An 18,710-nucleotide genomic window follows, 5' to 3' on the forward strand; every position below is an offset into this window, starting at 1 on the left:
TCCCAAAGGAGCTGCCAGAAAGGAAGGATCTGGCAGCTGAAGATGCAGGTCATTGGGCCTGTTTACGAAAGGACTGGCCCCTGCCCTCACCTGTAGATTGTGCTGGTGAACTCCACGGCCTAGGCCTGAAAGAACTCTGAGCTCTGCCCCTACCACGTCTAGATCTACCCCTAGACTGTGAATCAGAAGAAGGGTAAGTCCAACCCTTAGCAGGCCAGTTCCTGCTAAACTTAGGGGGCTGCACCTGCAAAAAATCCTTAACAGTCTGCATAGATTTAGCCTTGTCTTCCATTTTTTTCAAGACAGACTCCACAGGAGAACCAAACAAAACTTCAGACTGCAAAGGAGCATCTAAAATCCTAGCTTTAACATGCTCTGACAAATTCTGATCCTTAAGCCAGGCGTGCCTGCGAATAACTGAACCAGTGGCAGCTACCCTGGAGGAAGCCTGCAAAGCATCAAAACCACACTGCAAAGCATGCTTACCCACCTGATCAGAGGCATGTACCAAATCCTGTAATTCCTTACACTCTATGCCCTCTGCCAAAGCATCCATTTTAGATTTTAACTGAGTAAGGAGAAAATTCTGGTACTTCAACATATGAAACTGGCAAGTCAAAGCCCTCATTGCTAAAGTGGAAGAGGTATACACTTTCTTACCCCACCTTTCCAAAGCTCTAGCCTCCTTATCCAAAGGAACTGGATTCTTTACAACAGAAGCCCTGACACCCTTAGGTCCCTGGCTAATAGTTTCTGGATCGGCCCTAGGGCTTTTATACAGATATTTATGAGCCTCAGGCACTCTATAATACCTATCTGGTTTAACTGGCGCAGGAGGCAAAGAGTCTGGATTAAGGGAAGCCTCAGAGAAAACGTCTTGAACAACATCCAAAACAGGAGGTATAGCCAAGGGCCTATGCTGTGGTAAAACAAAATTCCCTAAGCCTCTTCCTGGAATCTGAGAAATCCTGACCTTCCCATTTAAAATGCTCCCTCATGGAATGCAGGGTTTCTGAAAAAGAAAAATCCTCTGGAGGAGAAGCAGAAGGAGTGGAATCCTCTGCGTCTGAATCAGAATAAGGAGGAAAATCCTGAATGTCTTCAGCCGAAGACTCTGAGTAATCTGAAGCCTGCTCCAAACCTTCCATTTCTGGCTCCACCCTAGGCCTCTTATCAGGAGGGGGCATAGAACCCCTGATTAAAGTAATTAAATCTTCTGCCATTTTAAGCATATGTTTTTTAGGCACAGAACCTGCAGAGCTAGGACTAACACTTGTGGAAGGCAAACCAGGCCTGCCTTTGGAGGGCACCTTAGAGACAGAAGGAGAAGGCCTAACCACCCTAGGTAAAGAAGGGAGAACAGTAACCTGAGAGGCCCCCTCAGCTTGACCTGACTCCTGAGAGGCCACATCTTGCAAAACCAACGTCTCCCCTTGAGACTCAGTTGAAACTTCGGCCGGATCAACCAAATCCACCATAGTGTCTAAAGAACCGGTGTCCGGAACGGACGAGTCATCCTGTTTGGACTTTAAAGTTTTATCTTTGCGCTTCTTCGCGGTAGCGGGCGTCGGGGGATCCGACGGCATATTGTAATTACACCGCTTACCGAAGACAAGCCTAGCACAATCTAGCCTACGTTTAATGGTGCGCTTATTAAACCTAGCACAAAAGCGACACCCTACTACGTCGTGCTCCGGTCCCAAACAAGGAATACAAAGAGAGTGGTAATCCCTATGCGGTATCTGTTTCCCACAAGAAATACAATTATTCACTTTTTCTGACATCCGGAAGTAACTGAGGCAAGAAAAAACAAAAAAATTCCCCAAAGGGGTACTTAGCCCAACTTGGTTTCGGTCTGAAACTCAGAATACGAAAATCTCAGAACGCCGAACGGCACTTGCAAACGCTGCTTCTGCTTCGGACCATGCGGCAAAAAAGACTGAGGAAATGACGTCGGTCATGCGCTTTAATACCTTGACGCTCTGACGTCAGATCTGAGCGCCCATGACCGACGTCAGCCTAATACTTTGGTATTCGGGCCGACCGAGGACAGCGGACTACCCATAAGTTATGACTGCAGCAATGTGAGATGAAGAACATCATGAGGCCCTTGTCTCATACCTTAGGAAATGTCTGTCCCACTTTGCTATGGGGGTCCTTCAGATGTAATGTCACTGCTTGCCTTGGGGAAAAAAACGGAGGGGTTTTGCAAGGTTAACATTTTGAATTTTGGGACCACCAGATACTTGTTCGATCTTGAAAACTCCAGTATGGTAATTCAAGAACGTTTTTTTTTTGAACTAGAAACATTAGTGAAGAAAATCCTGCCCCTCCCCCTTTTCTGGTACCTTCTCCATTGCACTCTGTGCCAACAGCCCTTCTATCTGTTGAGCATGAGATAAGCTTTATTCTCCTGGTACAGATGTAAAAATCTTGGTCTCTTGAAACTGTAGGTTACAGTCCCTTTTCAGTGCTTCTCTTTTTTCCCCCTTTTTGCGGAGGTCAGAAAGACCAGCATTGACATGACATGCCTAAGCCAACCACTAAACCTTTCTGTCAAATACTTTTCAAAGGATATGGTCGGGTACTTAGCAATCTGTTGGTTAAAGCTGGCACACTAGTTAGGCCATGGTATGCTCCAGACCCAGGTAGAAAAGACCCTGTGCGAATCTGCTTCTTACACTCCAAGCAACTACTGATATTATGAAATGACCTCTATAAATGTCAACAGAAGTACAGTGAAAGATGAGAAAGATCTTCAATGTGTTAGTAATCTGAAACTCTTGCCTTGGGTCAACCAACAGAATAACACAACCAAATTTGCACAAAGCACTCAAAAGTGCAGCAAGAAAGATATGAAGATGGTGCCAGCTGATGCACTTTATATCATCAGTGTCTTGAAGTTGTTAAGGAATGGAATATACTAGGACAGGAGGAGAAAGCTCTGGTACTCACTACACTTAGAGGTCCTTCAGGTAGGAATCCCAAGAGTCAGCTCTGCAAAAAATGAATTACACAGAAGATCACACCTGTTGTATTTTAGTTGGTCTACATTTGGAAATAATCCAAGGCAATACCAACATCCTCAGAAAGGCAAAGCCCAGAACAAAGATAAAAGGAAAGGCTCAGAAGCTTGATCCCTGAAGTTGAAACACCAAAACAGCAAAGTAGGTCCAACTAGTGGAACTGGTGTCTAAGCAGCATTGGAATACCTCCAACAGTTGAATAAAATACAGGAATAAATGCCTGCTCAAAATCCACAATTTATTAAATTGTGGATTTTGAGCTGGCATTTATTCCTGTATTTTATTCAAGTCTAAGCAGCATTGCCCAGTAGAGGTGTGAAATCAATAACTAATTGGCCACTGCACAATCATCAAAAGAGACACTCTCAAACCAAATTTCTGGAAGCATCTACATCCTTGGTGGAGTAGCCTTTAAGACAGCATCTTTTATTTTACAGTTAACCATGTGACAGCAAAAAACAGCACACACACAACTGGTATTTTAGTATTTTAGGGCCATTAGCCTAGTACACACCTATGAACCTATAACAAAATAAATTTTTTAAACTACAGGTTTCTTACCCTAAAGGGGAACTTATCTGCCCAGCAATGGAACAGCACAAGCTGACTGTCAATCTTCAAAAGCCTGCTGAGGAGCACTCTCTGCGACATCAGGAAAGCTCTGAATGGCTTGGCAGTCAAACCTGTGTTTTTAGGCAGCTCAGCTCAAGCTGCCTAACTGTTTGAGTAAGCAGAAGGTGCCCTGAAGCTTTGGAAGCTGACTGTTATATTCTTGGCAAGAGATAACCCACAAAGCTAGGGCTACTGCTGCAGTGAACATTCAGATTCCCGGCAGATATCATAAAACACTTCAGAAAAGCTCCATAATGACTTAGCAGCAGTATTAAGCACATAAGCAGCACAGTACTGAAGTTAACAGAAGTGATTTTGCATCAACATTCATTTTCTGAACAAAAATTATGAAACTCTAATGACTGGCATTATTGACGGACTTTAAAATCTTAGTGATTTATCAGAAAATGAAAACGTTAACCAAGGTCTGGAAGTTGATGTAGAGAAGTACGGCTCTAAGTTCTAAATGAGCCGCTGCTTGTACTGAAGGATACACAGTTTGACTCTCTCTACCTCCATGTCCCTACTATGCGACTTTCACTGGGATCACTATCTGGACATAAAAAATATTTTCTGATTCAAATAAGTACTTACTGCTTTGTACATACAATTGAGAGGTTTGTCCACCATCAAACAGTACTGTGTGTGTGTGCGCACATATGCACACACGATTGATCATAAATGGCTTGATCAGATTTTCAGATACAGTGGATATAAAAAGTGTGCACACCCCTGTTAAAATGCCAGGTTTTTGTGATATAAAAAAAATGAGACCAGGATAAATCATTTCAAAACTTTTCCCACACCTTTAATGTGACCGATAACCTGTACAACTCAACTTGAAAAAAGTACAGTTTTGTACCTACCATAAATGTAGATGTCCGAACAGGATAGCATCTGCAGTCCTTACAAATGGGTTGTCCTGTCGTCAGGCAGCCCTTCGGTCGGCCGGATTCCAAAGTCTGGGTCTGGCCTCGGCTGGTGTCGCACTTCACCCGACGTCATCACTGCAGGTCTTCGGGTATAAAGGCATCAGCCGACGCCATTTTCCTCAGTGTTTCTTGCCCCAGATGCCAGTTGCCCTCTTGGATAGCTAAATTTTTGGATAAATGCCAATGTTTCCAAAAGAGTAGAAGGCAAACACAAAAATAAGCATGTATGTACATATATACAAACAAATACACCATAAGAGATCCCCCCCCAGCTAGCTATTAGGTGGGCAAATACCCTAGGAGTACCACAGAGGGAAGGAGGGTGGGTAATCCTGACTGCAGATGCTATCCTGTTCGGACATCTACATTTATGGTAGGTACAAAACTGTACTATGTCCTTCAAGGATGCATCTGCAGTCCTTACAAATGGGTAGAATACCATAACCAAACTAGGGGAGGAGGAAGAAGAATTATGGTGTAGTTAGGATCCCTTGCAAAACAGCAGTGGCAAACCCTGCTCGGGATCTAGAGTATAGAGGTAAGTTATAATGCTTGGCAAATGTATGCACGGAGGTCCAAGTAGCAGCCTCTATAATGTCCTTGGTAGCCACTCCTCGTAAGAAAGCTGTGGTAGTGGCTGTAGCCCTTGTAGAATGAGGCCTTATGTTCTGTGGAATTTGCTTTCCATGGTAGGAGTAACAGAATCGTATGCAATTTCCTATCCACTTGGAGATTGTCTGTTTGGAAATTGCTTTTCCTTCCCTTCCTGTTGCATATGCTACTAGAAGCTGGTCAGATTTTCTATTGCCCTTGGTTCTGTCCAGGTAGTAGCGCAACTGTCATGTACATCCAAGGTACGCAGCAGTCTTTCCCCCCTGTTCTGTGGATTGGGAAAGAAGGTAGGTAGGTGGATTGCCTGGTTTAGAGACACTCTGGATACCACCTTAGGCATAAATGTAGGATTAGTTCTCATGGACACTATCTTGATGGAAGATTAGGAAGGGTTGTACTGCCATTAAAGCCTGTAGTCCCGAAACCCTTCTTGCTGAAGTAATTGCCAGTAGGAAAGCAGTTTTCCAGGATAGGTGCTGAAGATCTGCTGTTGCTGCTGGTTCGAATGGAGGGAGTGTCAATTTTTCTAGCACAAAGTTCAAGTCCCATGCTGGTAATGGTGGTTTCCTAGGAGGTTTTACATTCTTAATTCCTCTCAGAAACTGCCTGAGTAGAGGATGTGAGAAGACAGGGGGATCGAAGCTGTATTCTGCAGAAATAGCTGATGCATGTATCTTGATGGAGGAATAGGACAGGCCTGTATGGAGGAGCTCTGCCAAATACTCCAGGATGTTGGCAATATCTACCTTTGACACATCTTTCCCTCTTTCAGTACTCCAAATGACAAACCTTTTCCATTTTCCTGCATAGTTCCTTCTTGTTGAAGGTCTGCGGGCCTCAAGGATAATGTCTTTAACCCTTTGGGATAAATCTGGGTTAGTTGCTCTTATGTAATGTTCCAGGCAGTCAGTTGCAGAGTTTTCAGGTTTGGATGCAGGATGTTGTAGTCGCTCTGAGTTAACATCAAAGGAATCAGGGGTAGTGTCCACGTTTCCCCCCGAGACATGCTCCTCAGTAATGGATACCAATGTTGTCTTGGCCAATTTGGAGCTATCAGAATTATCCTTGGACGTTCCTCTTTGATTTTCAGTAGTACCTTGTGCATCAAAGGAAGAGGTGGGAATGCATATGCTGTCAGGCCTTTCCAACTGAAGGATAGAGAGTCCACCTTCCAAGCAAGTGGGTGGTATGTCCTCGTGCAGAATTTCTTGAGCTGGTGATTGAGTGGGGATGCGAATAGGTCTATTTGTGGCATTCCCCATTTCTTTGTGATGGCCTTGAAGATGTCTGGGTGTAGCATCCATTCGTGAGCATCCGAGGTAGTTCTGCTTAACATGTCTGCTAGGATGTTTTCTTTTCCCGGTACAAATATTGCCTGTAACTGAATGTTGTAACTCAGAGCCATATTCCATAGGTCCAGAGCCATTCGGCATAGGGGGTATGAATGAGTGCCTCCCTGTTTGTTGATGTACCACATGACTGTGGTGTTGTCTGTCCTTATCATCAATTGGCCTTCTTTGAGGAATGGTCTGAAATTCTGGATTGCTAGTTTTACTGCCAGCATTTCTTTTTGATTTATGTGCAGGTACAGCTGATCTGGAGTCCATAAGCCTTGAATGCACTTGTCCAGCATGTGGGCCCCCCAACCGAGGTCTGAGGCATCCGTTGTGATGGTTTGGCTTGTTTGAGTGCTGTGGAAGGACAAACCTAGGTTTGACTGGCATGCCTGAGCCCACCATAGGAACTCTTGTTTCAGGCATGGGATTAGTGGTATTTCGGTTTCTAAGCTGTGCCTGTGTTGAGACCATAAATTCTTTAGGTACCACTGTAGCTTTCTCATATGCAGTCTGGCATGGGGGACCAGGATTATGCAGGATGCCATGAAGCCCAAGGCCTGCAGTACTTTCCTTGCTGTTAGTTTGTTCTGCTTTGTTAATGCCAAGAAGTAAAGAGGAAGTTGTTCTTGTTTTTCTGCAGTTAGGAATGCCATCTGTTTTACTGTGTCCAATTCTGCACCCAAGAATGTTCTTGTTTGGGATGGTATCAGTCTTGACTTTTTTAAATTGACTGTGTATCCCAGGGCTTTAAGTAAGCAAATGACTCTTTGTAAGTCTTGTGTCAGCTTGTTTTTGTTGTCTGCTTGTATCAGGCAGTCGTCCAGGTATGGATAAATTTGGATTCCCTGAAACCTGCAGTGAGCGATTACTGATGCCAGGCATTTCGTGAACACACTGGGCGCAGTAGATAAGCCAAAGGGCAATGCTGAGAATTGATAATGCTCTGATCCTGCAAGAAATCTGAGGTATCTTCTGCAATTTGGTCGTATGGGGACGTGCAGGTATGCCTCCTTGAGATCTAGAGTTACCAGCCAATACTCCTTGCCCAGCATGGGAAGAAGTTGCTGTAGGGTCAGCATTTTGAATTTTGGAACAATGATGAATGTGTTTAAAGCGGACAGGTCGAGAATAGGTCTCCAACTTTTCTCTTTTCTTGGTACTAGGAAGAGTCTGGAGTAAAATCCCTTGCCCTGTTCTGTAGGTGGTACCCTTTCCACAGCTCTCATCTTTGTTAATTGAGCTATTTGTTTTAGAGCTTCTGTCTTTTGATTTGGTGGTAGGTTTGGCATTCCTCTTTTTACTGGTAAAGTGTGGAAATGAAACCTGTAGCCTTGGTCTATAGTTTGCAAAATCCACTTGTCTCTTGTGATAGAGTGCCAGTTTTTTGAAAATAAGGCTAACTTTCCGCCTAAGGGTGCTGCTATTTGTTCCCTGGTAGGCGGTGTCAGAGCCAAGTCACTGTGATTGTCCTGTTGCAGTGGTAGTGGTTGTATCTGTGCCTCGTTGGTTATTGCCTTGCCACTGGCGTCCCCTGTAGGCACCTCCTCTGGATTGATTTCTGCCTCTGGAACGCCTATTCCTGCCTCTCTGAGTTTTAGAGGAGTCTGGAAAGGACCAATTTTTGGAAGGCCAGTTCCTGCTAAACCTTGGGGGCTGAACCTGTAAGAAATCTTTAACTGTTTGTACAGATTTTGCCTTCTCTTCCATTTTCTTCATAACCTGTTGGGCAGGAGAACCAAATAGACTGACCTTATCCATAGGAGCATCTAATAGCTTTGCTTTAACATGATCCGCAAGACCTGTTCTTTCAACCATGCATGCCTTCTTATAACTGTGCCAGTCATGGCTGATCTAAATGAAGCCTCCAGTGCATCATAGCCACATTTTAAAGAATGGTTACTAACCTGCTGAATGTTATTCACCATTTCTAGAACATATTTCTTATCTAAGGAATCATCAGAGGACAGTTTCTTAGTTAACTGATCAAGCATAAACTCTTGGTATTGGATCATATGAAACTGACAGTTCAAAGCTCTAGCTGAGAGAGTAGCAGAGGTGTATACTTTTTACCCCATCTCTCTAAGGACCTGGATTCCCTTTCAGAAGGGAGAGGGTTTTCGCTGAGGTCGGCTACTGCCTTAGGCCCCTGGGAGATAGTCTCAGGATCTGCAAAAGGAGCCTTGTATAAGTGGTGATGAGTGTCCGGTACCCTGTAAAACCTATCGGGCTTAGCAGGGGCTGGAGGTAAAGTATCAGGAGCAGTGCAAGCATCATTAAATGCATCATCCACAACAGGAAGAACTGGAGGTATAGCTAAGGGCCTATGGGTCCTAAGCCTTTTTCTTGAATCTGAGAAATCTTGTCCCTGCCATTGGAATTGCTCTCTCATGGCATGAAAGGTTTCCCCAAAGGAAAATTCCTCTGGTGGAGAGGCAGAAGGAATAGATTCTTCAGCATCGGAATCTTCATAAGTAGAAAAAGGAGCCTCTGGATGGTCTGTATTGTCTGTATCATCAGAAGAGTCATCTGAGGACACTGGCTCAGGGGGCTCTGCTCTAGGTCTCTTTTCTGGAGGTTGAGAGGCCCTGTCTGGGTGTGATTGGGATCCCCTTATTAAAGAGATGAGATCCTCTGCCAGAGTAAGCATTTGGGAAACTGGAACTGGGCCTGTGAGAGGGGGGCTTAACAGGCACAGACTTAGCAGTTTTGGCTGCTTTAGCCCTGGCAAAGGCCTTTATAGACATGGCTGCAGGAGGCCTAGCAGCACCACGTGCTGGGGTAGAGACATCCAAAGGGATGGTGTCCGATAATTCTTGAGGAACCACAGTAGTAGGCAAAACTTCAGAGGCCGATTCAACTAGGGTAGAAGGGGCCTCGGTAGTAGTCATGGATTCGGCTGAAGATTGACCCGTTTTGCTCGGTTTCGGCCGAAACCGAGACACTCGCGGTTTGCTTAACCGTGGTTTCGGCCGAAACCGCGGACCGCGAGTGTCGGTCCTTTTCTTTGCGTTTCTTAACAATTTGAGTAGTCGGAGGATCCGACGGCATAATGTACGCAAAATCTGAGCCGAAAAACTGTTCAGCTAACTCCGACCGACGCCTAAGCGTTCATCGGTTGAAGGAAGCACAGGCTAAACAAGCTGCTACGTCGTGGTCTGGGCCTAAACAATGTAAGCAGTAAGAGTGGAAATCTTTATGAGGTATTTGTTTCCCACAAGTTAAACAGTTATTCACTTTTTCTGACATCGGCTGAGGCAAGAAAGAGTCCCCAACGGGGTACTTAGCTTTTTAGAAGTCTTCGAAGTAGTATTCGGTAGTAGTAATCTCTGGATCTGACCGACCGGCACTTGCGAACAGCTTCTGCTTCGGGTGCCACGCGGCAAGAAAGACGGAGGAAAATGGCGTCGGCTGATGCCTTTATACCCGAAGACCTGCAGTGATGACGTCGGGTGAAGTGCGACACCAGCCGAGGCCAGACCCAGACTTTGGAATCCGGCCGACCGAAGGGCTGCCTGACGACAGGACAACCCATTTGTAAGGACTGCAGATGCATCCTTGAAGGACATCAAATCTGTTAGGGGAAAATATATAAATATAAAAAAAGTACAATAAGCTGGTTGCATAAGTGTGCACACCCTTAAACTAATACTTTCTTGAAGCACCTTTTGATTTAATTACATCATTCAGTCTTCTTGGGTAGGAGTATCAGCATGGCACATCTTGACTTGGCAATACATGCCCACTCTTCCTTGCAAAAGCGCTACAAATCTGTCAGATTGCGAGGGCATCTCTTGTGCACAGCCCTCTTCAGGTCACCCCACAGATTTTCTACTGAATTTAGGTCTGGGCTCTGGCTGGGCCATTCCAAAACTATTATTTTCTTCTGGTGAAGCCACTCTTTTGTTGATTTGGATGTATGCTTGGGGTCATTGTCGTGTTGAAAGGTGAAATTCTTCTTCATCTTTCTAGCAGACGCATGAAGGTTTTGGGTCAAACGTGAATGTCACATAGAACTGTTCATAATTCCCTCCACCTTGACTAAAGCCTCAGTTCCAGCTGAAGAAAAGCAACCCCAAAACATGATATTGCCACCAACATGCTTCAATGTGGGGATGGTGTTCTTTTGGTGATGCGAAGTGTTGTTTTTCCGCCAAACATACCTTTTAGAATTGTGGCCAAAAAGTTCAACCTTGGTCTCATCAGACCATAACACATTTTCCCACATGCTTTTGGGAGACTTGATACATTGTTTTGCAAATTTTAGCTGGGCCTGGATGTTTTCCTGTGTAAGAAAAAGGCTTCTGCCTTGCAACCCTACCCCATAGTCCAGACATATGAAGCATACAGGAGATTGTCATATTTAGTACACAACCAGTACTTGCATGAAATTCCTGCAGCTCCTTCAGTGTTGCTGTAGGTAGGTCTCTTGGCAGCCTCCTTGACCAGTTTTCGTCTCATCATTTCATCAATGTTGGAGGGGCGTCCAGTTCTTTGCAATGTCACTGTTATTCCATATTTGCCCCACTTTTTAATGACTGTCTTCGCTGTGTTCCATGGTATAGCCAATGCTGTGGAATTTTTTTCCCTTCTGTTAGTTTGTTCTCCTGACTGAGACTTCAACTATCTCTATAAGCTCTCTGCGAACCATGTCTTTTAGTGTAGCAGGCAACTGAGTAAATGTCAGGAAAATCCTACTAGGTCAGATGAATTTTATTCGGGGTTAATCAGAGTCTCTTTAATTGATGGCAGGTGTGTACTGAAGAAGAATGCCTGCTGCAATTAAATCAAAAGGTGCTTCAACAAAGTATTGGTTTAGGGGTGTGCACACTTATGCAACCAGCGTATTGTACATTTTTTATATTTTTCCCCTAAAAGATCTGTTTGTTTTTCAATTGAATTGTACAGGTTATAGGTCACATTAAAGGTAGGAAAAGTTTTGAAATAATTTATTGTGGTCTCGTTTTTTTTATAATCCAAAAAACTGGCATTTTAACAAGGGTGTGTACACTTTTTATAACCACTGTATGACTCTGCTCTGCATGCCCCTCATTAAACCAGATAGATGTGATACTGGAGGAACATAATGTCCTCTGAAGTCTCACCACCTCTAAGAAATAAATTTCTTGGAGTTTAAAAAAACCCAGAAGAGTAAAGCTAAAGTCACTTTACAGGCACTTTAACAACAAAATAATAATAAAAATAATAACAATAAATCAGTTTGCACTTATGTTTCTCTAATTCAGTCTATATAAATCAAAAGCACAGACTATCAGTGCAACACTAGTTCTTTGTTCCTTCATTCTTCCTAGTAAAACTTCACATGATTCTATTCTAGTCATGCAATTCCTCTTATAAAGGAATCAAACTTTAACCCCAAGCAAACTTAATCCAACACATAGCCCCCCCCCCATATATATGATCATTTGTTAAAAGGATTTTGTACATCCACCCAGTAAAATTTCACTTAAAGTTTTCAAAAGGAATTTGCATACTGCATGCTTTCATAACGTAACTGGTCAACACCACTTGAACAACTAAACTTTCAAAAAGCATACATGTAACACTTTCAAAAGGCATGCTATCAAACCTTCAATGCTCAGCAATACTTCCAAGCTTTCAAAAGGAATGTGGGCTTTAGAAGAAACCAATTAGAGTCAAGAATAAGGGAGAAGAGTAGTGTAGTAGTCACATGGCACCCTGCTTGCTAACATGGAAGCATAATATTGCAGCAAGCAGAAACATGCATATTAACATTGAATTTGCAGCTGCAGCCAAAAGCTTATTTTTTTCTTTAAATTGCACTGACAAGTGCAGGAGCCTTATTGGGTGCAATAGGGTTATGCAACTAATCAGTACAATGTCATGAGAAAGCAGCCAAGACCTATATTAGTAAAGTTGCAGTCATACCAGCAGAAAGATTTTATCCTGATAACATTTGTGACAGAAAAGTATCAAAAACTAGGGACAACAGAATATTTGTGGAAAATTATTATTCACTGTACACCAGGCAGGAGAGAGGCAAGTTTATCCCAGCAATAAAAAGGAATGTTGAGAGGCAGGTGTGATATTCAAGCTGCTGTAGCCAACCTTCTAGAAACTGTTTTTCCTGAAGTATCAATGACATTTTTGGATGCAGAACTGGCTAAGGTGGAAATAAAGATTTTAGCCAACAAACAGTGAACCAGCAAGGTGAACATGACTCTTCTCATTCTACGGATGATACTAAAGCCCATATTAGACACTTTTAGCCAGTGAAATCTTTTCCACTGTTCAAAATCAAAATGCTTGAGCAAGGGGGGGGGGGACATAAGTACCCTGGACTTCAACCTGGAACTGGTGCTGGGAGATGGAGTGTATCAAGAAGACAACCAGCAACATTGTGAAATTGGTGAATAAATGGGAGACTATAAAAAATGAAATCTATTTGATACTGGAATAAAAACATGAAAAGTGGTTTTGCAAATAGCAACTCTGAAGAAATCCAAAAATGCTGTGCGATAAACCAGGAGCGGAGACTCAAGCTCTAACTCTGAAGAAATACTGGAATTTTGTTGACTGTTGAACTGAGTGGTGCACTGTAAAGCACATACCCCACTTTATGTAATTAATATATAAATGAATTCTGAAAGGACTTGGAAAGTAAGTAAAACAGTTTTTTGTTCTTATTAATATTTGTATAAATATTTAATAAAGTAAAGTAAACTGCATATTATATAGTAAAGCAATCTTGTATAGCATTCAGTCACGGGTATTTTAAATGTGAGATAGGGGTATAGTATTAGTGAATGATGTATACGCTAAAGATGTTAAAGCAAGAAAGTACTTTTTTCTTGGTTATAAGGTAATCCAGGTTTTACTCTAACAAAATAAAAACTGGACAGAACCAAGTTAAAGTGAATATAATGTTTTATGGGCTACTTGGATGGGGGGATGTAAAAGTGTACTGATAATATATACAACTAAGAATTTCCCATTTTTATAAATGTGAATATACAGAATATCTTTGGTTTAAGCTACAGAACTGAGAGAGATCTGAACACTGTCTGTTGAGTACGTATATATGGTACAGTGTAAATAACACTTAAAAATACATTGGGAAGCAGTTCAGTGAAAATTTTGAAACAGTATGAAGTGAATAAGTTAAAGTAATTGCCTCCTTAGCAACCTTATTACTTTAGTGCAGGTAATATAACAATACACAGTTTAGTTTAATGTTAAATGTTTACTGAAAAATGCAAGCTGTTCTTCATATCTGGAGGGGAGAAGATAAGAAAATAACAGAAAGCAAATACAGTAAGTGGGAACACAGGTGGCGATATATGCTTTAGCATGAGTAATGTTTATTTCAGATTAAGTAATGCCAATGGGTCCAGCTGTGCCTGACTGCATAAACATGTTTTTGAAAATGTACAGAGTTTTTTTATATTTGTTCAAAGTTAAAAATGGATGGGGATTCTAAAAATCTATTTAAGTTTTTGAGTGTTTTTAAAGCAAAAAGTCTTGAAAATGTGACATGGATTTCAAAAAGAGGTGAGAAGCAACCAGCTACATAAAAGATCAACTTAACATTGAGTGTATGTAAACTAAAAGTTAGAAATATCCATTCAAAAGCATTGCTAGTCAAGTATAACATGTTGGAGACAGCTTTCTGGCATAATGGCTACACTTCCTATTATTATTGAATGTAACTAGTCTTACAGGTATAGACAAAAAGCAGAGTACTGCATTATATGAGGAAGTGCAGGTGCAAATACTAATGCTGCAGGAGAACTATTTGGACAGAATTGGGAATGTGACAAAGAGAAAGGATTCAGGGTGGACATTCAGCAGAATATCAGGGACACAGGAAAAGGGGAGTAATGATACTGATTACTAGAGGGGCACCAGACCAGTAGTGAGAGAAGAGGAGGAAATAATGCTGGTAGATTTGTGACAGGAATGGATTATTGGCAGGGGAGAAAGATTACATTGGCAAGTAATTACCTATGTAATTATATTGTACATAAAACTGCTTCAAAGCTGTTTAGGCAGCTTCAAAAATATTTTGAGAGAAATAATCAGCTTCCATCAAGGATTATTATTTACGGGTGGGTACTGCAACCTGACTTGCAACAGTGATAATATATCAGTGTAACCAAGAAGGGAAACATGACAAAACAGGGTAGATTTCTGAAGAAATAAAGGAGACTGTTTAGGTATGGAAGGCATGAATTAAGCAGCAGAACAACAGTATTTATACACTATTCCTCAAGGTAAAATGGGCTAGAGTGTATATAAATTTTATCACACTAGAGCATGTGTATCAAATTGAAGATGTTAACCCAAATCTAATAACTATATCAGATTATATACCAATACAAACCAAGATAAGGATGCAGGTTAATGAAGTGAAAACGAGGCACTGCTAAACAGAAATTTGAAGAATGGGTAGTGGAAATGATTTGTGAGTTATTATGGAATATATAAGTTTGTTCGGAAGGGATAGATAGTGAGATAAAATGAAAATGGGAGTTTAAACAACATGGTGACAGATATGGTGAAAATTAATAGAAATTATACAGAGGGGTTGACAAAGGTTCAAATATTATAGAATAAGAGGAATCTCGCAGAACAAGAGCAACAATAAGCACAAAGTGCTAAAGAGAAAATAAGGGAGTACCTGTACAATATGCACAAGTTTAAGAAAGGTTGCTATTAAGCAACTATTTTTGATAACTCTAGAGTATAAAACATTTAGCACAACTTAGGCAGCAGAAAATAAAAAGGGTTATTGCCATACACAGGAAGCATATACCAAAACATAACTAGAGATCCTACAGAGGCACTACAGACATTTCAGAAATTTTAAGGAAACTTGGATAAAGCAGTGGAATGTGGAAAACAAGAAAAGGCTCCAATGGCAACATTTATGGAAGACTTACTGTACCAAGGTTAGAGGCAGATGAGATTCAACAATTAATAGCTAACACAGGGAGGGATAAGATAAAAAGTGATGGATAACTAATTAACAGAGAAGTTTCCAGGAATGGATGGTACTCCAATGGATGTTAGGAGGCAAGAAAATAATAAAGGTCTAGAAGGCTTTGTTTAACAATATGGTAAAAGGGTGGGGGAGAAGAACCAGCATCTATGAAGAAAACTGTGGTGGTTATACCATTCAAAGAGGGTAACGACCCTTCAGACCCTACTTCATATAAACTCATTTCAGTTTTAAACTATGACATTAAAGAGTTTATGTCTATACTAGCTAAAAGAATAGTTGACAGATATGGATTAATGTGGGTTTTGAGAGTGGAGGCAAACATTTGACAACATTAACAGAACAAATACAATCCAAAGGAAACCAAAGTATATGAAGACACCCCTATTTCTGGTGGGTCTTGATGCAGAGAATGCATTTTATACAGCCAGATGGGATGATTGTGAGTAGGGCAATGTCAGCATTTGCATTCTCTGATAGAATAAAGGGGTTAATTAGAAGGATACATGAAGGGTCGAAGGAAAGAATTAAGGTAAGTGGGTTCCTCTCCAACAAGCTGTGTTTATACAGAAGAACCATGCAAGACTGTCCTCTTTCCCCTTTGTTACTTGTTTTATATTCAGAGCCATTACACCAAACAAATAAATCACTCAAATTCAAAGAAATAACTGGCATGGAAATCAAGAAAAGTTAGATTTATTTGCAGATATTTTGCATTTGACAGATCCAGAAAATGATACTTTAGCACTGTGAAACATTTGTAGACAGTTTTCAAGTGTTTTCAGGATATAAAATAAATGAAGATAAAACAAAGGCTAAATCAGTAAATGATAAAACTTGCACATGGATTGGTTCTGCATTACCCATATTTTTGAAGACATGGTATGTATGTGCAGTTATTTAAAAATGATTCTATTGTGGCAGCTAAGGATATGAGGGAATACACTAAACAAAAGATAATACAAAAACTGAAAATCTGAATGCTCTTCATTATGGATATGGATAAGTAAAACAAAAGTAGTGAAAATGATGCTAGGCTCTTTAGCTTTATACATAGGTCAGGAGAAGCTGTGGACCATAATTAATAAATAGTTGAAGAAATTTTATTTAGGAAGGGAACAGGGCCAAGTGTCAAATGGGATAAGCTGACTCTCCTCATAGAACAAAGTGCTTTAGGATTACCTGATTTGAATGGCTACATTAGAGTGTGCAACTAAAGCTCATATACATAACACAAGCAGAAGGTATAAATCAAGGTGGCAATGGAAAATGATGAAATGGAGAGGGGGGTTAAGATGTAAGGAGAAAGTAGGATTTTGGATGCAGGTCTTTAAGGAGAATAACCACCACCGCCATACAGAATATTACATTCATAAAGTGTTAGGAAGTATTCTAAGAACTATGCCAATACACGAATGGAGAAAAGAGATTCTACCAAAAGGTATGACTGCATGTAGGAGCATAGAAAATAGCAACAAAGGGCTGGAATTTACTGGAGAAAATCAGCAAAGGAACTAAGGTTTTTGGAGCAACTAACTAGAGAGGGAAAGGTAACAGAATGTGAAAAGGCCAAGCAGAAGTCTGGACTGTGGGTTACAATCTGAATTCCTTACCAGGGATTCATAACAGACTATAGTCAAAAAGAAAGGGGCAGGGGACTGCAAAATTAAGGATCAGCTCTGGTGGAGTCTGGAACCGAAACTGCTGTTGAAAAAAGTTATAATTAGTAGGGCATATAAAATACTGCATATACTAACTATAAGAATCAATCAGAGGAGGTTAGAAAAGACTGGGGAGAGAGAATGGAAAGGTAATATACAAAGGAACATCGATCTGTATGCTTCGGAGGTCTAATTAAAAAATGCTAGGTTTTTTTAGCTTGCAAGTGTCAGCATGGGCATTTTTATACCCCTAGCAAACTTCAAATAATGTCTCCTCCAGTATCTTGTAAATACTTGAGGTGTGATGGTACAGAGTAATTGGGAAAGGTTTTTTTTTTCCCCCAGAATGTAATGAGTTTGCAGATTTTAAAGCTTCACTATAAAATACTTTACCAGAAATGTTGCGGAAGCAAATGGTTGTAATGAAGGAAATTATTTTTTGGGCTGGGATATAGGAATTGAATTCCTCAGACATGGTAGGCATTTCTAAGTGTAATGATACTGGCTATCAAAAAAAGCAATTACTAGAAATTGGAAATCAAAATTTAGACCAACTGTAACTGAAGTAATGAATATTGTAAAGGAGATAAAAGAATTGTAGCCGAGATCTTCAGAAAAGGGGAAGAGCAAATTACATAGAAATAAATGGCATTTGTGGGGCCAGTGCATGGAGAATGATGTTAAGAAGAAATAATTTATGTAATTTTGGAATGAATGAAAGTTATTAAAAAGAAAGCATATACACTGCATGAAAGGAAATTTTATTAGTTTTTCTGTTACTGTACATGTAACTGTCACTTTTTAAAATGGTGCGTTTGATAAAGATGTTTAAATAACAATACTCCAAACAATAATGCCTTATAAAATACTACCATGGCTGCCGAGATGATGGCTCTTCTTGGCAGCACTTGCCCTTTTAATGGAGGCATCCATTAAATGGGAACTAGTAGGTCAAGACATGTTTCAGAAGACAATTTCAGCAGCTATACAGTCAGAAAGGATGTTAAAAATGGCTCATAAAATGTTTTAATGATGGAAGATCACATATTGAGTTTTGCACAACTAATCTGTAGAGACAAATGTGTTAATGATGGAGCGTCATCTCGTGAGATTTGCTCAACTTACCTGAAGAGTCCTTTATTTAATAAATAAATACAGTGGCAGGCCAGCAAACTGTCAAAGAAAAAAAGGGTTACATTTCAATCTGCATAGACTATGCTGCTGCTACAAACCTGAACCGTCCCATTGTTGGTAAGCTGATAAACACTCAAGAGTGGTAGACATATGCTGTGTGACACACCAGTTCTTGCAATCGCTGCTGCTCCCTGATGAAAAAAAGAAGAAAAAAAAAGATCACACACAATGACAGCAGTATTGTGGGCCATTATTCATCAGTGGTAATTGCTACTGAAACTTTCTTCACTATCATTTAAAGAAGTACTTTTCAGAACATTGCAAATTATAATGAGAAAGGAAATCTACTGCCTTCAAGGGCTTTTACACAAGCTTTCTTCCCCACTCAGAAGACGTGAAGTGGGATTCCCACAACT

General features: G+C 40.9%; 1 protein-coding gene across 1 annotated transcript in view; it reads right to left on the bottom strand.

Moving 5' to 3' along the window:
* The window catches only part of NUP188 (nucleoporin 188), a 3,305,077-nt gene that overhangs the window by 826,236 nt on the left and 2,460,131 nt on the right, over positions 1-18,710 (bottom strand). The window contains exon 37 of the mRNA XM_044058121.1: positions 18,393-18,485. Coding sequence (XP_043914056.1) covers positions 18,393-18,485 — 93 coding nt within the window. The remainder of the gene's footprint in view (positions 1-18,392; positions 18,486-18,710) is intronic.

The sequence above is a fragment of the Protopterus annectens genome, chromosome 16.part0, assembly GCF_019279795.1.
Source record: "Protopterus annectens isolate FY-2018-M chromosome 16.part0, PAN1.0, whole genome shotgun sequence".
Lineage (NCBI taxonomy): Eukaryota > Metazoa > Chordata > Ceratodontiformes > Protopteridae > Protopterus > Protopterus annectens.